General features: G+C 38.8%; 2 protein-coding genes across 2 annotated transcripts in view; both read right to left on the bottom strand.

Moving 5' to 3' along the window:
* Positions 1-4,668, bottom strand: part of slc16a10 (solute carrier family 16 member 10) — a 59,661-nt gene extending 54,993 nt beyond the window's left edge. The window contains exon 1 of the mRNA XM_084737371.1: positions 4,123-4,668. Coding sequence (XP_084593497.1) covers positions 4,123-4,429 — 307 coding nt within the window. The 5' untranslated portion in view covers positions 4,430-4,668. The remainder of the gene's footprint in view (positions 1-4,122) is intronic.
* Positions 4,669-6,719: 2,051 nt separating this feature from the next.
* On the bottom strand, positions 6,720-21,680 carry rpf2 (ribosome production factor 2 homolog). The gene is made up of 10 exons (XM_084737911.1): positions 21,532-21,680; positions 17,012-17,144; positions 16,315-16,352; positions 15,019-15,058; positions 14,831-14,912; positions 13,312-13,388; positions 10,807-10,906; positions 10,591-10,693; positions 10,349-10,493; positions 6,720-7,341 (listed from the first exon to the last, which is right to left on the bottom strand). The coding sequence occupies exons 1-10, from the start codon at positions 21,552-21,554 to the stop codon at positions 7,153-7,155; spliced, it is 930 nt and encodes a 309-aa protein (XP_084594037.1). The 5' UTR covers positions 21,555-21,680; the 3' UTR covers positions 6,720-7,152.
* Between the last annotated feature and the right edge of the window lie 891 nt (positions 21,681-22,571).

Raw genomic sequence — 22,571 nt, 5'->3', positions numbered from 1 at the left:
GACCTGTTGTGGAATCAAACCTCACTGGGTCAACAAAAGTGCCTTGACAAGTTCTGCTGAATTTCAACTACCTAGAAAGTCAAACCAGAGCTGCAGTTAAGAACACTTTTGTTAGGACCAAATCTATTCCAGAAGGAACCAGGTTCAAAGGTTTAAAGAGGCCTGCGAGATTACATAACATGATGAATTTGGACCAGCTCCAGATGACACATTGTGTTCTATTTCACAGTAAAAGTCACTCATTTTAATCACTGACAGTGACTAACTTTTCAGATTTATTTGATTTAGCTGCATTTTATTGGAAATTATGGATTTTTTTTTTTACTCGACTCATTTGTTTTTCTCATCTGTAACTTCCACTTATAGTCACTATGCTCATTCTGGGCCCAAACGATTAAAACAGTCCTATTAAGGGATAAGAGACACACAAAATAGGAAAGATACCCTCAATATTACATTAGGTCTCATTCAAGAGTCAGACTACAGCTATCTTTAGCATACAAAGCTGTGTCCAGTGCCTTGATATCGCTTGTGAAAACAGAAAAAGGAGTGAAACTGTTGGTGGAAGTTGCATAAGCATAAGCCTCGAGTCCAACTGTCGTCCCCTCCTCCCCACATTCCCATCATCCAGTTGTTTCAGCCTCACTTGGGGGAAGACATCACTCATCAAGACAGAGCGCCAATGAACTCTAGTGACTGGGGGAGGGGTGTGTGTGTGTGTGTGTGTGTGTGTGTGTGTGTGCACAGTGGGTTGAGTTGCAGAGAGTATATTTATGTCAGACACAGTAGCTATAATAAAATAATTGTATCTGTTGAAAGATGAAGTAATTTGACGACACTGGAAGCCCAAATCCACAACAGCCTTCTGATTATGTTGTTTATCATAGCAAGCATCTAAAAAGTATTACAAAATAATTCTAATCCAACCCAACAACTGGGAAGGGAAAGGTTACAGCTCAGTATAGAGGGGTGCTACACCCTGTGCTGTCATAAGCAAAAGATTCTTGTCTATGAGTACTATAAACACTTCCTTCACAATTCGGTATAGTTGGTGGCTGTAGTTTAGTAGAGATAAATTAGTTCCTACATGAAACTCACGGTTACATTGTGGCAGCGGTGTTTCTTTTCTCCAGGCCGCTGTTAGTGTGTTTCTTTAAATCATGCCATTGTTTTCTTCAGTATAGGTGGCCAGCTAACTCAGTTTCAAGCTTCAGGGGCTCAACACAACTATGTCACAGACGTAGTGTAGAGAAAAAGAGCATTTTACACCTGGCACAGGGTGAGAGTTAATCAGCTGGTGATGGGAGCCAGAGTTTACTCAGCTGAGTGAGACAGTTGGAGGTTACCTTCATCGTGACAGCGGGAAGAGACAGTGACCATGGTGGTGAATGAGCAAGTCAGCTTTTCTGCCCTGCTTTGCTATGTTTCACCATGGACATCATCATATGTCAGTTATGTAGACACTGCCCACCCCTACTTTGAGCACCACAATCTGAGTGCCATCTCATTCCATTACAGCCAGAAGTCTACAGCGCATACCAAAACTACCTGGATGAATAAATAGCTCTACAGGTAAGAGGAAAAATATGTATTTTTTTGAATTTGGGGTGAACAATCCCTTTAAAGGCAGACAAGCAGGACAGTAGAACAGCATGAATAAAATGCAGATGTTCATATGATCGCAGTGATAATAGCATCTGTCCAATACTAAGCCCCTCATCATGTTAAAGCAGATTTTTAGTCTACAGACAGTGTATTCCTGAACTCTTTTAGACAAGACGAAAAAGGGGTATCCACACAGTCATACTCTTAAACACAAACACAACAAACTGCTGCTTTCTGGAGAAGGGTGGCACTGTGGTTCTGTGTATGTACTATAGAGCTGCAACTTTCTTCATTAATTGATTGGCAGCTCAGTCTATAAATTATCAGAAAATGTTAAAAAAAAATCTGTGAAAGATGTGTGTATCCCAAAGCCCAAGATGACATCCTCATATGTCTTGTTTTGCCCTCAACCTACAGATATTCAGTTTACTGTCATGGATTAGTAAAGATAACATAAAAATTCACATTTAAGAAGCAGGAATTAGAGAATTTTTACCTTTTACCTACAAAATTAGCAAAACCAAATAATCAATTATCTAAATAGTTAGCAATTCATTTAATAATTGATTGTTAATCAATTAATCATTGCAGCTGTATTGTACTGTATGCTATTTTGTATCTTCTAACAGCATTTCCTTTAGGACAGTAAAGTCTATCTTATCGTAACAGATATCACAGGAGAACAAGATAGGGGATTAATCATGGGCTAAAGCCATCTATATCTCTGTCTGTACAGCACACAGACACAGACACAGACACACACACACACACACACACACACACACACAGCAGGGAGAGGGCTGTGACCTTTTCCTTGATTCCGAACCTCCAATCTGTTCTACCTGTGCACTACCACTTCATGACTCAAACAAGCTTTTAATGGGTGTGAATACAGAGAAAAATGGAAACTCTTCCATCATTCATATTCACTGCCAATGTGTTGTCAACAAATCTGACTTTAAATAGAAAGTTAAAGGGAAAATTCACCACTTTTTATATGGATGTCCAGTCAGTGTTGATGGTAAATGTGGTCAAGTGAAACAATAAATTCCTCAGGGTGTACTATATAGACCAAGAAAGCTGAGTTCTCCTGCTCACAAAGCTGTGCTGCCTACATTTACCAGGATGCACTGCATGCCAGCTTCTGATGTTCATGTTGCCGTATTTCACCATCTTAAGTCTATAGTTATTACTTTGTTGGCCAAAACACACTGTTAGGTGACAAAAACACTCATCTTGCACACCCCCTGCCTACCTAAAGGAGGAAAATTGAAATCCAAACATAAATCGTATGTAGTTCTTCCAGTGACATCACTGGATGCAGGAAGAACTACAGAGTTTGCAGCAGGAGAACTCAGCTTTCTCTGTCAATATGGCAGCACTGATGAATTAACTGTGTCAGCTGACTAGTTACCATCAACACTGACAGGACACCCACATGAAAAGCGCTGAATTTTCTCTTTAAGGTTTAGGCTGTCAAAGTCATTTATTGTTATGTTATTAATGATACACTCAATGAGGAGGTGTGCAGAACTTGTTCACAGTATCCATTTACATATGAAATAGCAGAATGTTACCAGCGATACTAATTAAGGTTCTGTTGAATTCAGGTCAAACAGAGTCAGGTTGCTGCTACTGTGCATCATTGGGAAAGCTCTGCTACACTAAATGGAACATGACCTTAACTAGTATCCTTGCTTGCACCTGTGTTAAACTTACCTGCAATTTCATATCAATATGGCTGCCGTGTAAAAAATAAGCCCTGTGACTGTTTTAAGAGCAGCGTCTGTGGCGAATGTTCAGTTCATTCATATTTTAAAGCACGGCGCTAAATTTCTCTCGTGTTTCCTCACATTTCCAGGCACTCAGTGACATCATGCCGCAACTACATTATGAGAACTTTCACTCAGAACCACCGACATTATTGCGACCACATTCACCGCTCGTACCTGGCCGCTGAGGCGCATTATTACCACATAGCAGTGTCCCTCAATAACCACAGCTGCCTTTGGTTCAGTTGCTTTTCTCACATGCAGGAAACGACATATCATATTTCTTGCTAGCTGACGTTAGCTAACTTTACAGCGTGTAACTACATTTGGATAAATGGCGAGCGTGTTTAAACAGTTCTGCTGTTAAAAGCAATAAAACGAGGAAGCCGCATCGACTTTTACACAGAGGTGGATAACATGTGAGTGTGAATGTCGGCCGGTGCGAAGGTCGAAGGTTCAATTCCCGCCACAGACCGTTTAACGTTAGGCGTCCGTGACTCATGAGCAACATCACTGACGTTAACTTTAATGCACTGAGCCGCACCGGAGGGATACCTTCAGAGGACTTAGTGACCGTTATAACCACTTGTTTTTGTCACCTTAAATGATTCCCAATAACAATAAATGTGTATACCATAATTCCGTTAATGCTCTGTCACATGCTGAATTACATTCAGACATCCAGCCTTTAATTATGCGTCATTTAAAGCTGCAGTGTGTCCCACCTCCTCCTCAGCTCACCCACCTGTCCTGAAGCGGAGGTCGGCATCGTCCTCGGAGCCGAACTCCCGCAGCAGGGAGAGGAAGAGTATACCGAAGGCGTTCTGGATACCGAACACCGAGCCGTTGCACCACATGGCCGCCAGCATGACCAGCCACCCCCAGCCGCCCTCGGGGTGCACGAACTCGACCTCCTCCGCGACGGCCACTTTGCTGTCCCCGTTCTCCCGCTTCTCCTCCACCTCTGGCCGCTTCTCCTCTGCGGACTCCCCGGCGGGCACCTCATACATCCCCGCTGTGTCACCTTCTGGCATGTTGTTACCTTCTGTCATTGTTTTGTATGTCAGATTTATACTGAAGAGCGAAGTTTAAAAAATATATATATATATTTAAAGGTATGTCGCCTTCAATGACAAGGATAAGAAAATGAAAATTCTAACTCAGGTTATGTCTGAATAATAGCGGCTCTCTGCTCAAGATAAAGTTGCATCCATTGAGGTGAAGCAGTAGTTAGAGTGGTGATGGTATGCAGCATCTATTCCAACAGAAACTGTCAAACAGCTGCTGTTGCAATACTATAAATAGACAGTGCGGAGGGGCGGGGCTCCGGGGAATCCTGCATCTGATTGGACACTGTTACATACCCCTGACGACCAAATACAGAACAAATATTTCTTTAGTATACGTTTTGCAGGACTAGTGATAAAAAAAAAAATGTATTTTACAGCCTAACGTTTCCTCCTTCTCCAGCTCTCTCAGTGCTCTCGTGAAAACTTCACTTCCCTTTTCCAGCTGCTAAAAATAAACTGCCAGGCAAGCAGATGGACAGACATGCAGGCGCATATGAACAGTAAGCAGAAAATTTAAGAGAAAATGGAGAATAGGTGACTGAAGTGTGGTTGGACATCATGAGGCAAAGAAAGCAGACATTAACGTTTCAAAGGTCACCAGTCATATGGAAGGATCATGTCTGCCAGGAGAGGAGAAACAATCCTTTGAGTCATTATAATGAGAAACTTTCTTAAAATAATCACTTCGATTTTAAGAGTCAGAGTCAGTATTTTCTGTTATAAAGTTAATCATTATTTTTGAGATATTAACTCAATATTTTAAGATACAAATTTGATTTATTATATTGAGATTCTAATTTATTATTTTGAGAAAGCTTCTCATTATTTTGAAATAGTAACTCATTATCTTACAATACTCAGTATTTTAAGATACTCTCACATTATTCTGAAAACCCACCTCATTCCATTGAAACACTAACCCATTATAAGGAGATACTAACTCATTTATTAGAGATATTTACTAATTATTTTTTAGTTAAGTAAACAGTCGATTATCTCAATTAATTGATTGATAGTGTTTTAAAATGTCAGAATATGGTGAAAAATGTCAATCAGTGTTTCTCAGTACTTAAGATGACACTGTCACATGTCTTATTTTACTCACAATTCAAAGATATTCAGTTTACTGTCAGACAGGAGTAAAGAAACCAAAAAATGTCCACATTTAAGAAGCTGAAATTTAAGAATTTTGACTTTTTTGTTTTCTTAAAAAAAAAGAGAGATTCAAACTGATTAACCAATTATCAAAATAGTTGGAGGTCTAAACTAGAGAAGCCAATTTCTGAAGGAATTGTGGGTGTGAATGCAGGGTGTTGAAAAGCTGATGCCATAATAATATATAATAATAATAATAATGCCATAATAATAATAGTAAATAAGAAACCTTCTCAACTTACTTTTCCTGAAATAATGAGGTAGTATGTTCTCATTATTTTGGAACATTAAGCAAATAGTTTGACAAAGTTTGTCATTATTTTGATTTAGTCACTTTTAGATAGTAAATCAGTACTTTGAGATGAGTCATTAAGTCATTATTATCTATAATTAATGACTTATAGGAGCTTTCTTCATCCCTTTGAGAGAAACTGGCTTCTACATCATCCAGTAATTGATGTTGTAAGTTTCTGTTGCCAATAAACCAAAAGATGTGTGTTCAGTTAGCTTGTGTGTTCAGCTGTCAAACAGCAAACTCTTGTGGTGTTACAGTGGTATGACTGACTGCTGTGTTTTTGGAAAACACTGAATGATTTACTGCCAAGCATTTAAGGAAACTATTTTCCCTTTAAAGATTTACGTAGGTAACTTCCTCCACCATTTAAAGAAACAAAGCTGGATTTCATGTAAGATTTCTCTAAAGTTCAAATGCAGTGCTGCGTCCAGCTTTAATTATTAAGCCTCTAAATTATGAGCATGGCATCTTTCTACTGATCCCAAAGCTCAAAAATGCTTTTAAAAGATTGAGTCCACATAAATACTTTTAAAAATCAAAGTAAAAATAGCATTTATGCAACCTGATCTTCTCCCTGTGCAGTCAATGGAACAATTTGTAGTCATTTTTAATCCTAGAAACACAGCACTTTATTACTAATGGAAAACAGTTAACCTTTGTGTTATTGTGATTATTATTTTATTAAAATTTAGCTGGAAAGAACTGGTTTAACAAGAAACGTGTGTGATTAAGGAAGAACAGAACATGGGCAAGTAAAGTCGGACTTCATCATGTTTAGAGTCAAAAGATAAGAGTTAAAAATTAAAGCTCTAAACAACTCAGTACAGTTTAGAGACTGGTTTATTGCCTTTTAAGTGAGTGCTGCCAGTGAAATGACACTTGTACACACTACAGCTTACAGGGGCAACCTTTGAGGTAGAGCAAGTCTGCCTGACATGCAGCTAATTTCAAGCAGACTTCCACTACAACTGTAGATAACACATAACATATGTTGGACTGTTTCTGATGCTTGTGAGGTTCAGTCAGAGAACTGAGACAAAGGACCATCTCAAAGTCACATGGAAAAGTGAAAACTAATACAAAAGGGGCGGGAATTAGAGATCAGCCTCCTCTTTGCCTGCTGGCTGCTCACATGTTCATCCATGGCAAGAAAAGCTGGCAATGATGAGCACATGATCAGTCTTATGGACAAGGTGACTGTCCATTAGAACCACTGTGATGGACACTGGGCATCCATCTGTGTAGACACGCCTCCTCAGCTCTCTACTTTGGCCACTTTGGGTGCCTGTCCCTCCTCCTGGTCTTCAGCAACCACGTCTCCCTTCCTCTTCCTCAGGCCCTTCATCTTCCGCGTGTGCAGCTTGGACAGATCCTGCTTCTGCATGTGCACCCGGCCGAACTTGGTGCCAAAGGCATCGTGGGAAATGTTCTTCTTCTTCTTGGCCTGTGGCGGTGAAAAAGAGAAGCATTAAGGACATGTCAGTGGGAGAAATGAACTTAAATTCAGAGAACATTTTTAGCCAGATGTGTCGTCATACTTCATTTTGAGGATATTTTAATAAGATAAGACAGAACTTTATTAATCCTGAAGGAAGTTCTTGTGCCAGATTGCTCCAAAATAACAGTAACACAACAACAGGGCATCAAATAAGTGAAATACTTAAAACATAAAATTTAAGTGAATAAGGAGTACATGACAAACTGTACCTAATAGAGTAACAACAGAAACGGATAAGTGAAGTACAAAAGTAGCTAACTAGAAAAGGTTTTACTCAACAGTTACCTACATTAATCAGTCCCTCCAGGAAACTGCAATGACAACAATTGACGCAAACTCAACCAATCTCTGTGAATTCTGCACAGCCTTGCACTTTTATCTAAACCCCCCTACTTTTCCTTGAAAATTGACATCATACATGTTCATCTCCATGAACCCAATCAGTGTTTGGTTTTATTATTCACTAGTTTTTGCAATTATATATTTTTTTTATTTTGTCACATGTACTGAAAAGAATGCTTTGTGCATCTTTATCTACAAACAAAGCAGCTTTTCTTAGGGTTTTTGTCTTTTTGGTGACATTACTTAGAACACTTCTCCCTAGAACAAGTTGTACTGAGTTATATAAATATATATAAAAAATACACAATTTTTTTTTTTTGCACCAAATGAAGATTTTTTAAAGTCTGTCGGATCTGATGTTTAGGACAGGATGTCTCTGCATCACCACATTCATACTTTAGAAGTTTTTGACACATTTTGCCTTCAAATATTGCACCTCCTGCAATTTGAAAATTGCTGAAAGCCATATTGCGATTTCCATAACATTTTGATGAATTGTGCAGCCCTGCTAACATGACTAACACACTACAGCTGCCAACACAATATGGTGCAACTGTACAGTCAGTGAGTATTGAGTGACCAGATAAAAATAGCACACACTTTCTTTGGTGCAGAGGGTGTGCTGCAGAGACAGCACACATCATGTGGACACAAGTGTGTTCTTACTTTTAGTTAGTTCATGTGGTTCCAGTATATCAACGAGGCTTCAGAAGCTGTCATTTCCAACAACTAAACACAAATGCTTTTGATAGTGGAGGTTAGAGCAGATATCTGTGTAATGACTCATTAAATGTTTGGAGATTTGCAGTATTTCCACAATATTTCACCTCTGTTTTCCACATGTTAAGAGCTGCAACAATTCATCAATTATTAAAATATCTCCAACTATTTTGATAGTCTGTTTGAGATATTTTTTTAGCTTCTTAAACATGTCATTTTTTGACTATAAAGTGGATATCTTTGGGTTGTGAGTAAAATCAGACATTTGAAGACGTCATCTTGGACTTTGGGAAACACTGATTGACATTTTTCACCATTTTCTGACATTGTAAAACAAACAACTATTAATCAATTAATTGAGAAAATAATTGACTATGAACATTATGGTTAGTTGCAGCCCCACACATGTGACATATGGCTTTGTTCTTTCCAGCTCTTCACTTTCTTCATTACTTTCTTTAATCTTAAATGCAAGCAGACATGTGTCTTTAGGCTGGGCGGTGGCTTCAGTGGAGCAGCTCCCACCATGTTTTTTGACCCAGCTGAAGTTCACTGGTCTCTCAAGGGGCCAGATCTTTTCCAAAAAACACTAACCAGATTAAAAGGGTTAAAGCTTCATGCATCCTCTGGAACCGGACTGATCTTGAGATTTTATGAATCAAATTGGTTCAGTGAAATGAATACTGATTTGTTTTTAAAGCCAGCCCTACAGTACACCAGCTATACCACAGACATGGGCCTCTTCTCCTACATTATTGCAGCTCTGGGGATAGTAGCCATTATATTTCTTAGTTTTTTGAGACCATGAGCTGTGCGGGTTGGTGTTATTGGTATTTTCTTATGTTGCTAGTGATATTAGCAGTGTGGCTCTAGAGGTGACAATGTTGGTCATTTCATTAGTTTATATCAGCTGTAGCTGGTAACATAATCTCTACCAGCTTTTCCAGCACTTCCATGAAGCTACAGTATCTGATGAATATTTACATCAAATGGAAATATTCTTGATTTCTAATACATAATTTCAGTCACAAGTAAAACTACAAGTTGTCAAAAACTTCAGACACAAGTGTGCAGGACTGGCTGTAAGGAGTTAAATTCTAGTGTTAGCATCAACCTTGAATCACTGGTAAGTACAGCTCAGACTGAGAGAAGCTGGGCCAAGTCTGACAGTGTAGAGTGGACCATGTTCCAACTGTGCAGATGTTAAACCGTTTAAATTTAGGAAGCAGTCTAGTCTGTCCTCTGGCGCCACCCTCAGGACAAGATTTACATTCTCTAGTCCACTGGCTGTCAGGATCGAAGAAAAGCAAAGTTGTCTGTACTTTTTTATCCGTCCAGCAACTAATTTTTTTATTACTGTGGCCATAACAGACTTTCAGGACCGTTCAAAAATAAAAGCTTGGCCGTATTCACACACAATTTTGAAGAAATATCTAATTGCAGTTATTTTGACTGACTGTGATCATTAGATGTTACATCATTGTTCTCTTTTTGCTTTTGTTTTTTCAGGGATCTGCACTAAACAGGTGTTTTCTGAAGTCTGAATAATGATGTGTTGGCCAGGACACCTCTGCAGCACCACAATATTTCATTTAAAATTGTATTTTGACACACTTTGTGCCTTTAAATACTGTGCATTCTGTGAATTGAAAATTGCAGTAACCATACTGCGATTTCGATAAAATTTCTATTCATTGTTCAGCCTTCATTCATATCGAATGAACACAACAGAAAAAAGGATGCTACTATTTTACATGTTGTGATGATATTTTAGCCTCAGCCACTGTTTACATCACCTGTCCAACATTATCCCAGCATGCACACCTCTCATTTGAATCTAATTCCCATTTTCCCTCAAAGGAAAGCTGAGAGTCAGGACAGATGTTCTTACCTTCAGAGCCTTCGGCTGTCTGTGAGCTAACTTGCTCAAGTCGTCTGAAGCCAGATGTGTTCTCCTTAGGACAAAGTCGAACGACGGCCCGATCTCTTCCAGCTCTATCCGCGGCGTTCTGCAGCCAGACTTCTTTAACAGACACCTGCAGTGACACAGAACATCCAGATCTCTCTTGTGGGGGATGTTACCAAAATTCAACAGTGACAACATGATTTTTGAACCAATTCTAATGTCTATACCTGTAGCTGCGCATGTAGATTTTGCCATCCACGGCAGTGAAGTGCAGAACATGTTCCAAACCTGCCAGGCGCACTGCAGGCACAGTGGGGCCTCTGAAGAAGTCTGACAGGTGGGTCAAAGAAATGGATGAGCACTGATAGTAGGAGAACAGAAATGCACAATTTCCATCTAAACAAATTCTACAAACACATGAACTGAGTATAATGAGTGTGTACCTATGAGCAGACTCTTCAAACGTTTGTGTTCATTGTCCATATCAAAAGCCTCCCCTGCAAACACCAGCATTGGTTTGGTCCCCTCAGGACATTTGCTGGCCTGCAACAGAGAAACACAAAAACTAGATTTCAAGGGACTGTGGAGCAGAGCAGGGATTTCATGACGGACAAGGCCACCGTACCGCATCAAAATGATCCTCCCTAAAGCCACAGCGGCCTGCACTGCTCCAGCTGATCGGCCTCTTTCCTTGTCAAAATGGCTTTTACACACCAGTGTCCTCTGTGGACATTCTGAATTCTTATTGGCCAACATCAAGTGAAAAACTGCACAAATGACCAGCAGTGGGTTCCATTTCTAGATTTCTGGTCTGTTATGAACTGCTGGAAATCCACCAGGCCATTTATAATTACAGTCTGATAAATGAGCAAACAAAGAGTCCAGTAACTCTGATTAGTCCAGAGCTGAGCGTCTATGATGTCTGAACCAGGAGTTTGTATAAATATTGGTAATTTTTAAATAACAACACATTACTTTGTGAAATAAACTTATTATATTTCTTTAGGCCCATTTCAAATAAAATCCTCTAATTCATCCATTTTAAATGAAATAATCCTTGATCTTTGAGTTTAATTCATCATTTCCATGGACTTGAGCTTCCTGCCCTCAAAAAATTGATAACAGCTAAAACCAAGTTGCTCCAAACACATTTATTATTGCTTTACACAAACTTGTAATACAATTGTAACAGAAAGTATTGGTATCATATCTATTTAAAAGGTTTGGTATCACCCTTCCCTACTGTGGGGCTTTTCGGTGCTGCACTGATTTGCGTTTCCACTGCCACTTTTATCACATCGAGCTGTGCCGAGTCACAGCCGACGGGGCCGAAGTGAGCCCGACCCGCCTGCAAGCGGGCTGCAGTGACGTCTCGCTGACTGCAGGCAACCCGTGACGAACCCCCCTTCTCCCCCTTGAACAAGCGAGTGCCGTGATACTCGGCTTATGTCTGTGCAGGAGAGCAGAAAGAAATATGTTTGTAAAAGTGTATGTGACTGCGTGTTCAGCTCTCAGTTCTGTAGAAGATAATCTCTGTGGTTTAAAGTTTAGCTTCTCTCCCGTGTCACTGTTTAAACATTCAAGTATCAGCTGGATTTTACTGTCATGTTTGCTTTCCTGGCAACCTGCTGCTGATGAAAACTGAACAGCTCCTGGTTTTGCCTCTTCATTATAAAAGCTTCTGAATAAAACAATAACACAGAATTTTTATTGTGAAGACTTCATAGGAAGTTCAGTGTGTATTCGTTGTGTTAGAGCTGCTCGACTGGAGCCAAGCTGCTCGCCCTGTTCTGATGGAAATGCAAATCCCTGCTGTGCTGGGCTGACGTGCCGAGTCAAATCAAGTCAAGCCAGCACATGTGTATAGAAAAGGGGTAGTGGTATCCCACACTGAACTGGCAGTTTGTGCTTTGGCAGTATCTTAGCAGAGCTTCACTAAAAGTAAGAGGGTGACCAGTGCTGCCTCCAAGAACACTCATCAACAATGGTGCTGAAAAAAGTCATTTTATACATAACATCATGTTTAAAGAACAGTTCAGCCTTTTGGGAAATAAAGTTATTTGCTTCTCTAGTGGGAGTGAGAAGATCAGCAGTCCTCATGTCTCATAATGGACTGGTTGCACAGCAGACATTTTGACTCGTCATAGCAGGAAAAACACAAGTGGACTTATTAACAGTGACAAGGGCTCAATTCCATTTAGTATCCCACTAACAGTGTCAGTGAACCAGCATGCACAGTAACAGGACCTCCCCTAAGTGGAATGCAGCAGTCTTTAATACACCTGTGAGTTTCCTGCTATGAAATGTAAAATGTCTGCTGTACAGCTAATCCATAGGATGTGGTTAGCCTAGCTTAGCAAAAATAAAAATAAAAAATCACCTACCAAACTGAGGCTGAGTGATTTACCCATCCATCTCATTTGTTTAAACTGTACACAAACAAAAAAGTAAAAAAAAAAAAAAAAAAAAAAAGGCAAAACCTGCAAGGTGCAGTGACTGTGCACAGTTTCTCAAAGTCTTGTCTTCAAACTGAGGTTGCCAGGTTTGTTATCATCATGTCTGTGCAGAGCCTAAAAACTAAATCTGTCCACACAGTCTGCATCTGGTGACCCACACTATAGCCTTCAATGCTGCACAGTGCTGCTGCTGTAGAAAGGCTCCAGCACATACCTCACTATTAACTCTCATACAGTCCTTTTTTGTGAGATCCATGTTAGTGAGCTTATTTTGGTACTTTGGACAGAGCTAGGCTAACTGTTTCCCCTGTTTCCAGTCTTTGTGGTAAGCTAAGCTAACCATGTTCGGACTGCAGCTTAGTGCTTCATGCGCAAACATGGATAATCATCTGATTATAAGCAACTGACTCATCACAGTTTGTCTACAAGACTGCCAAACCAATGTCCTTCAACAGATGACACAGATGTTAACTGAATAACTGCAAGCATTACCTTAATATCACTCAGAGAGACGTACTTCTCGATTCCAAGTTCAATCATATCAAGCACGTGAAAGTCAAACAGACGACCTGCAGACAAACACAAGGGAACAATGACACACATCATTGGGCCTGCAGTCACTCAAAACTGATCTGATGAGCTTTGAGCATATAGCTTTAGAGAGGAAGCATGATACATTAAAGGGACAGTTCACTCCAAAATCAAAAAAAAATATTTTCCCACTGGCATGTAAATGTTTATCCATCTGGATAGCTTTGGTGTGAGTTGCAGAGTTTTGGAGATATCAGCCAAAGAGATGTCTGCCTTCTCTTATAATGGAACTAAATGATGCTCAGCCTGTAGTTTTGGTCTGCACATACCACCACATTTACCCTCTACGTAACATTTTACACAACATAATGTTTGTATTTTGGAACATAAAATAGTACTTAACTTAAACTCTCAGCAATGCATCATGGGCATTTGCAAATGAGGGCTGTGTCTCAGCATTGTATCAGCAGCACATGTGAACCTGCAACACCCCTTAGTGGTTGACGGGAGCCATGAACATTAAACAAACCTCCAATATGTGAAAACTCCCAAACACAGTCCATCAACAGTTCTGACATAGAACTATGAATGAATGAATGAATGAATGAATGAATGAATGAATGAATGAATGATAGGCCTACTTTTTCCCCCACACAGAAAATTCACAGGAATCAATACAAGATTGGTAAAGAATCGGTAATGGCATTGGTATCAATAAAATGTAATAAATTCCCATCCCTATTGGCTTGTGGTGCTCAAAGCACAAAAACACATTTGAAAAGTTCAAAACCAGTGTCCCTTTCCAGAAATCATGACCCAGTTGCTCAAGATAATCCACAGACCTTGCTGTGATCAGTTTCATGTAGGAACTACTTTCTTGCTGCAGAGGAATCTACTGGAACTATTTTTTATCTACTAGAAATAAAGTAGTTCCTACATGAAACTGCTCACAACAAGGTCTGCAGATTATCTTGAGTAAACAGGTCAAGACTTTTCCAAATGTTGCCATTTAGTCACATTATACTGGAGAGGAGGCAGACATCTCTATAAAAGCTCTGAAAGTCTCACCAAAGCTAACTAGATGGATAAACAGCACTACAGGCCAGTGGTAAGATATGTATTTTTGATTTTGGGGTGAACTATCCCTTTAACAGAAAGGCGTTTTCTTTCCATCTCTCATGTTATGCAATTTTTTCCACATGGCAGCATGTTTAATGGAGGTCAACAGGTTGCTGGGTACCATGGGAGTTGATTAGACCACTCAGAATCAGCAGATGGTGATTGTTCATTACTACATAAAATACATAGTGACACAAGGCCAGTCATAAATACAACACGGGCATAGAAACACAACCAAGAAAAACTTGTTGTATTGAAAAAGATATACTTTCTATTCCATTAGATGGCAGCTGGTCTCTAAATGTCTGTGTCAAACTGAGAGAGTGATATGGAGAGTTAATTGCAGAGGGGGAGAATTTACCAAATATGAGGTTGTTGGGCCGTTTCTTGTTGTGTGAGCCAAACAGAAACAAAGAGCAGTCTGTCTTCTTGGAGAAAAATTCCTGAGAAAGAGTCGAAATGATCAGCAACCAAATTGGAAAACATGTCGAGACATTTGATTGTAATAAAGCACTGTAGAGTGTACTGTACCGTTTCTTGTAAACTTACCAGTGATGTTGAGTCTTCAAACGGCCGTGTTATGTTCTTCCTGAAAAGAAAGGACAGATTTAATACACTGCAGACAGCTCAACATGTTTCCTCACACATGTAGATAATAGGTTGTGTTGACTTTGACAGTTTTCCCTTCACACTGAATAGTTCTTGTATTTAAATTCAATTGAAATGCAACAAATTGAAGTGCTCAGCAAAATTCAGCTAGGATTCTACAGGATTTATCAGTAGATATGCTGTGGGTCACAGCACATACAAATCTTGTTTCATAAGACAGTTAATATTCCTACTGTATATTAATATAAATGGAAATAACAGAAATCCTGCTGTGTTCGAGGCAGGTTTCCACCTGGCATTAACCTGTGACTTAGACGATACAATTACAAGTGAACAGCTCTAAGTACTGCGACAATATCCAAGACACACAGCGATCTGATCACTCAGACCACAGTCAGAGGTGCTCTGGGCAGCATGTGACCACATTCTTTCAGCAGTGTGTACGCAGTGTGTCCTGAGCCACAGTGAAGGACTGCCTACTCAAAAGACATCCTGTAAATACACGATACACGCTGTCTGATTTCCACCGGCTCAGTGTCATGCAAATGATGTGTTTCCTGCCAAAGATAAGCAGCAGATGTTTGTCTGTGTCGACTGATTTCACCATTGAACCAGTAACCCCAAGATCCTCACAATATCACACAGTTTTGAGAGTTGTTGAAATGAGGATAAACTTAGTTAACTCTGAGAAACAGCCACAGAAAATTCTCAATCATTTGTGCTTTCTTGTGAATTCAGTATTGAATGCAACACATTAGGCTGATTCTTTCTTTGTAAAAAAAACAAAAAAAAAAACAGTGTTGCTGTGAAGAGCAGACAGTGCAGATGCTCCATGGTACCCTGGGATATTTACTTTTTCTGACTCTGTAATTAACTTGTCTTTGCATTATGTGATGTGAAAACATCAGATTTCAACAAAGTCAGAAGAAATCAAAGTGTTTATCATCCCGATCACAGCTGAGTTACAAAATCCCAGCACATCTTAGAGCACCTCTCCTGCCGAGCTAATGACAGCGCAGGTAAAACATGAGGCGTTCAGTGTGGTGCTAAACTGAAAAATTTAAGATTTTATTTTTGTTTGTGAGCATTTTATTTGAACAGGAAAATAGTTCTAATAATGTTTAATGTTCACAATGTTTTGCCCAAAGAGAACAGAACACTGTTACATGTATCCTAAAATCAAAAAACAAATCAATCCAAACACATTAGTACATTTCTGAAATATAAAACACTTACTTCTTGTACAGCACAGCATTGGGCTTCTTCAGGGCATACTGCAGCAAAAAAAAGGCATTCATAAGGTCAATACATATTTTCTAACCAGTTCACAGTTTTATATGTAAGCTAAATCACAAATGTGGTTGAACTCCTCTACATCACTACAGCCTAGTTTGTACACATGAGACCCAAAACAGTCAAATTCCATTATTTCACAGTCAGGGCTTCTTTGATATTCTTTTACTAATTTAACAACAAAATTTAATCATATCATATTAATCACTTTGTGGAGACTATGGGCAGGAGTCATGGAAACTGCTGGAAACCGTTTTTGAACAAATGGGAAGCGAAACCACAGATCCTAAACAGGCTCTTTCAACAGCTAAAACCTTTTGTTTCATTTAGAAAGTCTATGTGACTTTTAAACATGTTTGTCTTGTTGATTTTGTTAATCAGGGATCACAGCGGATCACACTGAGGTCAGCCTGTAGATTGAGGAAGGAAATGGAAAAGACAGTGGCGATAAACTTTAAATTTATCTCTGTTTGAGAAAACAGTTTGTGATGATGGGATTTAAACTGGATGTGACTGTTTAAAAGTTGTCTGGTATCTCAACACCTGGAGACTGATAAAGAGGATTATTAACCTTTATAACAGCCTGTGCATCGTGTGAAATAAGTCAACTTCCTGCTGAATGCATCATCAGGTTACTTACGATGTCCTTCAGGGCCTGTGTGACTGTTTGACTGGTGTTCCCTCCTTTCATAATCATGGCCGTCTTCACATCCTCGATCAGTTTGGGCGCTCTGCTCTCCAAGAAGCGCTTGGAGCGCTTTGTCTTGGGTTTCCTGAGGATACACACAAACACAGGGAGATAACAAACTGCCAGTGCTGTTCATAGATACAGTAAAAACAAACAAAGCTCAATAAGAGGCTGTCAGAGTCACAACATATGTCAGCTTTTAAAAAGAAATGAACAGAGAGAGGGTTGTGACCATTGTTGGATGTCAAATCCCTCCGTCTCCCCTGTTTCCTGTCTGCCTCTGCTGTCTAATAAAGGCATAACACTACTCAAAAACAATCTTAAAAAGAGAAATTAGTATTTTGTTTTTGTTTTTTTTAATTAATTTATTAGGATACCCATCAGCTTGTCTTCCTGGGGCCCAAAATATGCCAGATTCTCTGAGTTTAAACTCTGATATTGCTGTTTATTGTTGGTTGTTGTACAAACTGACAATCTGACCAGTTTGATCGACTGTTCATGAGCTATGGTGTACGCAAGAGCAAAAAACACATGAATACTCCTTTAATCTCTAATATGTTTCAATCCTTTGACAAGTTAAACTGTTATTAAGTATTAAACTGTTTGAAAGCTTTAAGGTGTTGTGATCTAGAGGAAGTATAATATTGTTGAAAGGAATGGCTGAAATATTAATCAACCAAAAAAAGTTTAAATTCTAAAGTTCAAAAAAGTTATCCTATATGATCATCCTTTATAAAGTGATAATGACCAATATTATAGCATTGCAAATGAGGAAAAAGATAATATTTTCCTTATTTCAGATGATTTTTTTTAAATCTCACAATATGATCATAATAGTCATAATAATGACTGATGTTGAAGTAAATGAAGATCTAAATGAACATTTTTTAGGCTTCAGTTTCTTGGTGAGGATATCTCTTATTTATAAACTAAAGGAACAAGTTCATAGAAAAAAATCCAATTACTGATATTTAAAATAACTGTTAATTAAAAATGAAACATTAACCCTGTGATGGTGCCTCTTCATTTAATTTAACACTGCATTTTGCCAGGAAAATCAGGGCTCAACAATAAGGCTTGCCCACTTGCCAGGGAAAGTGAAATGCCATGTTGGGCAAGTAAATCTGCAATTAATTTGCTCAGCGTGGCAATTGGTCAGAAAGAATAAGAATTAAACTATTAAGACATTTTGATAAAAGATTATAGTAATTTTTCCTGCAAAATAGCAGAAAATGTTGCTTTCAGCCCCTCAAATATGGAGATTTCACATTTTTCCCAGTTTATTATCATGTTAACATGAATATCTCTGAGTTTTGGACAGACAATATACTTTAAGACATCATGTTGAACTTCTGGGATGAACATTTTTCACTATTTTCTGACCTTTTATAGACGTTGCAGTCCTAGATTAAATATGACAAATAAATTAAGTCTTGGATGTTATTTAATTAAAAGTAGGGCTGCACGATATTGGAAAAAACTGACGTGGTTTTTTTTTACCCTGTGATATATATTGCGATATGAAAAAATACAGGAATTTTCACCAGATGACTTGAATAGCACTTTATGTTACTGCTGCCATCTTGTGGACAATTAACCTGCACTGATCTTGCGACTCACTCCATATGCAGGGGCGTGGTCTGCTTTGGCAAACTGATTAAGAACGATTGTGATTGGTGGATCGCTGTGCACAGTGTGTGTCAGTTACCCTTAAATTAGATGAGAACACGTTTAGTTCGTTTGCTTCCTACATCACAGGACCTGCAGTGTGACTATTGCGCACACGTACATTTCGATGACGATGCTCAAACAATATATTGTGCAGCTCTAATTAAAACTAATAAAACATTTGTACAAAGGTGAGAAAAACTGACTTCTAACAAGGAGATTTCTGACACACTTGTTCAAGTAGGTGAGTTTTAAAAAAGAAACATTAAAATTGAACCTTGCAAATAAAACAGGGACAAACTTATACTAAAAATGTTATCTGACCGCTCAAATTAAACAGGGCAAGTAGCTGTCCACATAGCAACACTGGTGTGGCCCAGATCTGGGAGACACGTACAACCATAGCTGGCCCTTTTTAAAGGCCCAATGTCGGACAAGACAAATTAGCTGCAGATGTCAGCCTCAACTAAACCTTAACCAAATACTTAAATAAAGGGAGAATCCATAGGATTTGTCAGTTACCGTCTGTAAACACACCAGAAAGACAGCTGATTGTAAAGTGTCCTGGGTATGGGGCATGGGGCAGGATCTCTGCAGGTGCCACCACACATTTCTGCTGGGTTGTGGGTGATGATTTACAGGGATTATGGGACTATTACGAGTCTATGCAGTTCTTGAGAGAAAATCCTGCACAGTTTGTTGTTAAAACACACACGTCCTATTTGGCCCTGATGAAAAATGTCTCAGTGACAGAATTCTGAACAAATATTTGATTTTTCCACATCAGACATTTCCCAAACTGTAAAATGTCATTTTTTTAGACACTGGGCCGGTCCAGTGTTGTTATGTGGGTATATGGTCATATTGTAATCAGATTACCATTTTACAACCATTGCTGGTGGCATAAGGATATAACACCTAAATTAATGACAGCTCCCTCCATAGTGTAGCAATTGCTTGGGGCATCATTTAACCTGCAAACATACTTTTGCTGCAAGGGGAAGCTGACAGAGCCTTTGTTTAAAGGATCAATTCAACACTTTACATGTAGAAGTCCAATCAGTGTTGATAAATGTAGCTAATTGAAGCAGTGATGCAATTCATAAGTGCAGCTATATTGGCCAAGAAAGTGCTGGCAGTGCCTTTATGTATCAGGATGCATTGCACATGAGCTTATGACGCCTATGTTGCTGTGTATCACCACCCTAGCCTATAGCTGCTACTTTGTTGGACTAACAGTAGGTGACTAAAATATTCATCTAACACACACCCTGGCTACACAGAGAAGGAGACTTTAAATCCAAGCTGAAACAGCCTTTGGGTCTTCCTTAACAGAAACTACATCATTGTGACATCACTAGATGCAAAAAGAACTACAGATTTAGCAAAAAAACTCCGCTTGGCCAGTACAGCAGCACTGAGGAATTCATTGCTTCTACTGACTAAATTTATCATCCAAACCAACTGGACATCCATATGAAAAATATGACAAGTACAAATCAGAGTAATATCTATTATTAATAGGGCTGAACAATTTTGAACAAATACCAAATTGCAATTATGTCAACTGACATTGCAATATGATTTTCAATATTAAAGGTAATGATGATTTTTACATCATTATTCTTATTTTGGTTGAAAAATATGTTTAAATGACTGTGGTGTGATTATGTGATGATGTATAGGACAGGACATCTCTAACTCACCACTAACTCACCACATTCATTCATTTAATGTTTGTTTGTTTGTTTGTTTGTTTGTTTTTAACATTGCATCTCACCTTTACAAAAACTGCGCCTCCTGTGATTTGAAAATTACTGGAAACTCAGATATAGCGAATATTAAACACAGCAATGTTGTTTCCTAAGAACCTTAATGATTAATATCTCATCTGTACACTTATCAGACGAAAATTCAACTTAGTTGCTATGAGATGCATGTTGGGCAATTTAAGTAATGAGCATAATGAGCTAACTAATTTCCAAAGACTGTTAATGACTATGATATTGCTTCTTTTTAGTGTTCAGATTCAATCATTTAAATGATCATGATATAAATATTTATTTATTAATCAATTTTACAAAAAGCCTCAAGTTAGCCAGTCCATAACATTGTAATCATATGAGTTCATAGGAAACAACATTATCAGGTCCAAGAAATTTTCAGTAGATTATGATGCAGATTTAACACAACACCACTGTTCTCTGGTATTAACTGGTATTTCAGTCTGAGCATCATTCATGTTGGAACGTCACCAAAGTATGAAGAAATAACCTCACTACTGAATCATCAACGACAACCACAAGTTAACTCTACATATAGTTACAATATAACGTTACTACGTGCAATCTTTTTTTTTTCTTTTTCAGCATGGTGAGTGCAAGACCCGCCCTACGCTGCCTCTAATTGGATCAAATTGATACTCTTAGCCAATCTCACCCCTCGTGCCTAATCCTAACCAACCCAAACCAACGGAAGCATATACTACTACCCAATCAGAGGCGGAATAGGGCGGGTCATGACTTCAACATACTACTGTACGTACGTTAGCTACATGTTTCAATCAGTTCAGCTCTCGTTTGACATTATGTGATACTAACGAGCGATTCAAAACATCCTGATGAATTCAACTTCACATTATAATGAGCGTGATTTACTGTCAACATTAAGCTAATTAGCTGACAAACGTCATGCTAAGCTAACGCTAGCAGTCTTCACAAAGTTAGCTTCACAGGCACTGAACGAGCTAAGTGTGCAGCTAATAAACATGAATTCATACAAAGTGAATGAAGAGTCAAACTTACACTACACCGTCTAACTGCGTCATGTCTCTGTCTGTCTATTTGTCTTCGTGTCCCGGTCAGCAACACGAGGACACACGCAGTGGTTCCTCCACGTGAACTGAATCAGCGGAAGACAACATTGCATTTTTCCCCCTCTTCTTTAGTGGAATTGTGGTTAACATCCGGCTTCACAGTGAATTACCGCCATCTAGTGTGAAAAGGTACACAGACCACATGACACCACGTTTTCCATTAAGAAGATGAGGTTCGCAACAGACTGTCCACTAGGGGAGCTATAGGCTAACATCAACACAGACTTTGAACTGCAGTAGAGTGCCTCATGTCCAGGAATGGCACATGGGAGAAATTAGCCTTCTGGGCTTTCTCACAGAAATCTTTCTATTGTAACTCAAACCACGATTTTTCTCTTTAAACCTACCCAAGAAAGACTTTCTGACAGAAAGCCTCGAAGGCTAACTTCTCTCAACAGGTGAGGGATGTGGAGGAAAATCAAATGTCCAAGTAAGTACACCACATTTTTTATTTTCAGTAAGTAGAGAATTTATGTACATATTTTATACTAATCTAACATTTATATTCAACACATTTATAGGCAGTGGTGGACAAAGTTCTCAACCCCAGTACTTGAGTCAAAGTATAGATACTCCTGGTCAAATATTACTCAACTACAAGTGAAAGTTGCTCAGTCAAAATTTTACTTGAGTTAAAGTACTAGAGTACTTGGTTTTAAAAAATACTTAAGTATTCAAAACTATGTTTTTAAGAATACTTAAGTATTCAAAAGTACAAATTACAAAGTACATTTTCTAATATCAATACATGCTGTATTGTTTTCATGATGCATTTACAGAAGCTTGTAACTCTCTGAAACCATCTAATGATGCACTGATGCTTGTAGAACCTCTCTGCTACACAAAGTCTATAGAAACACCTATAAAAACTTCAACATAGAAATACAATCAAAAACAAAAAGGACAGCTGTTGTCATTTTCTGATGCAACTGTATTAAAATCACTGCATAAAAGCAGATTGAAGCCGAC

The sequence above is a fragment of the Lutjanus erythropterus genome, chromosome 15 (genome assembly GCF_056507025.1).
Source record: "Lutjanus erythropterus isolate fLutEry1 chromosome 15, fLutEry1.hap2, whole genome shotgun sequence".
Lineage (NCBI taxonomy): Eukaryota > Metazoa > Chordata > Actinopteri > Lutjaniformes > Lutjanidae > Lutjanus > Lutjanus erythropterus.
The sequence above is the reverse complement of the archived record's forward strand: the minus strand, read 5'-3'. Positions and strand labels throughout refer to the sequence as shown.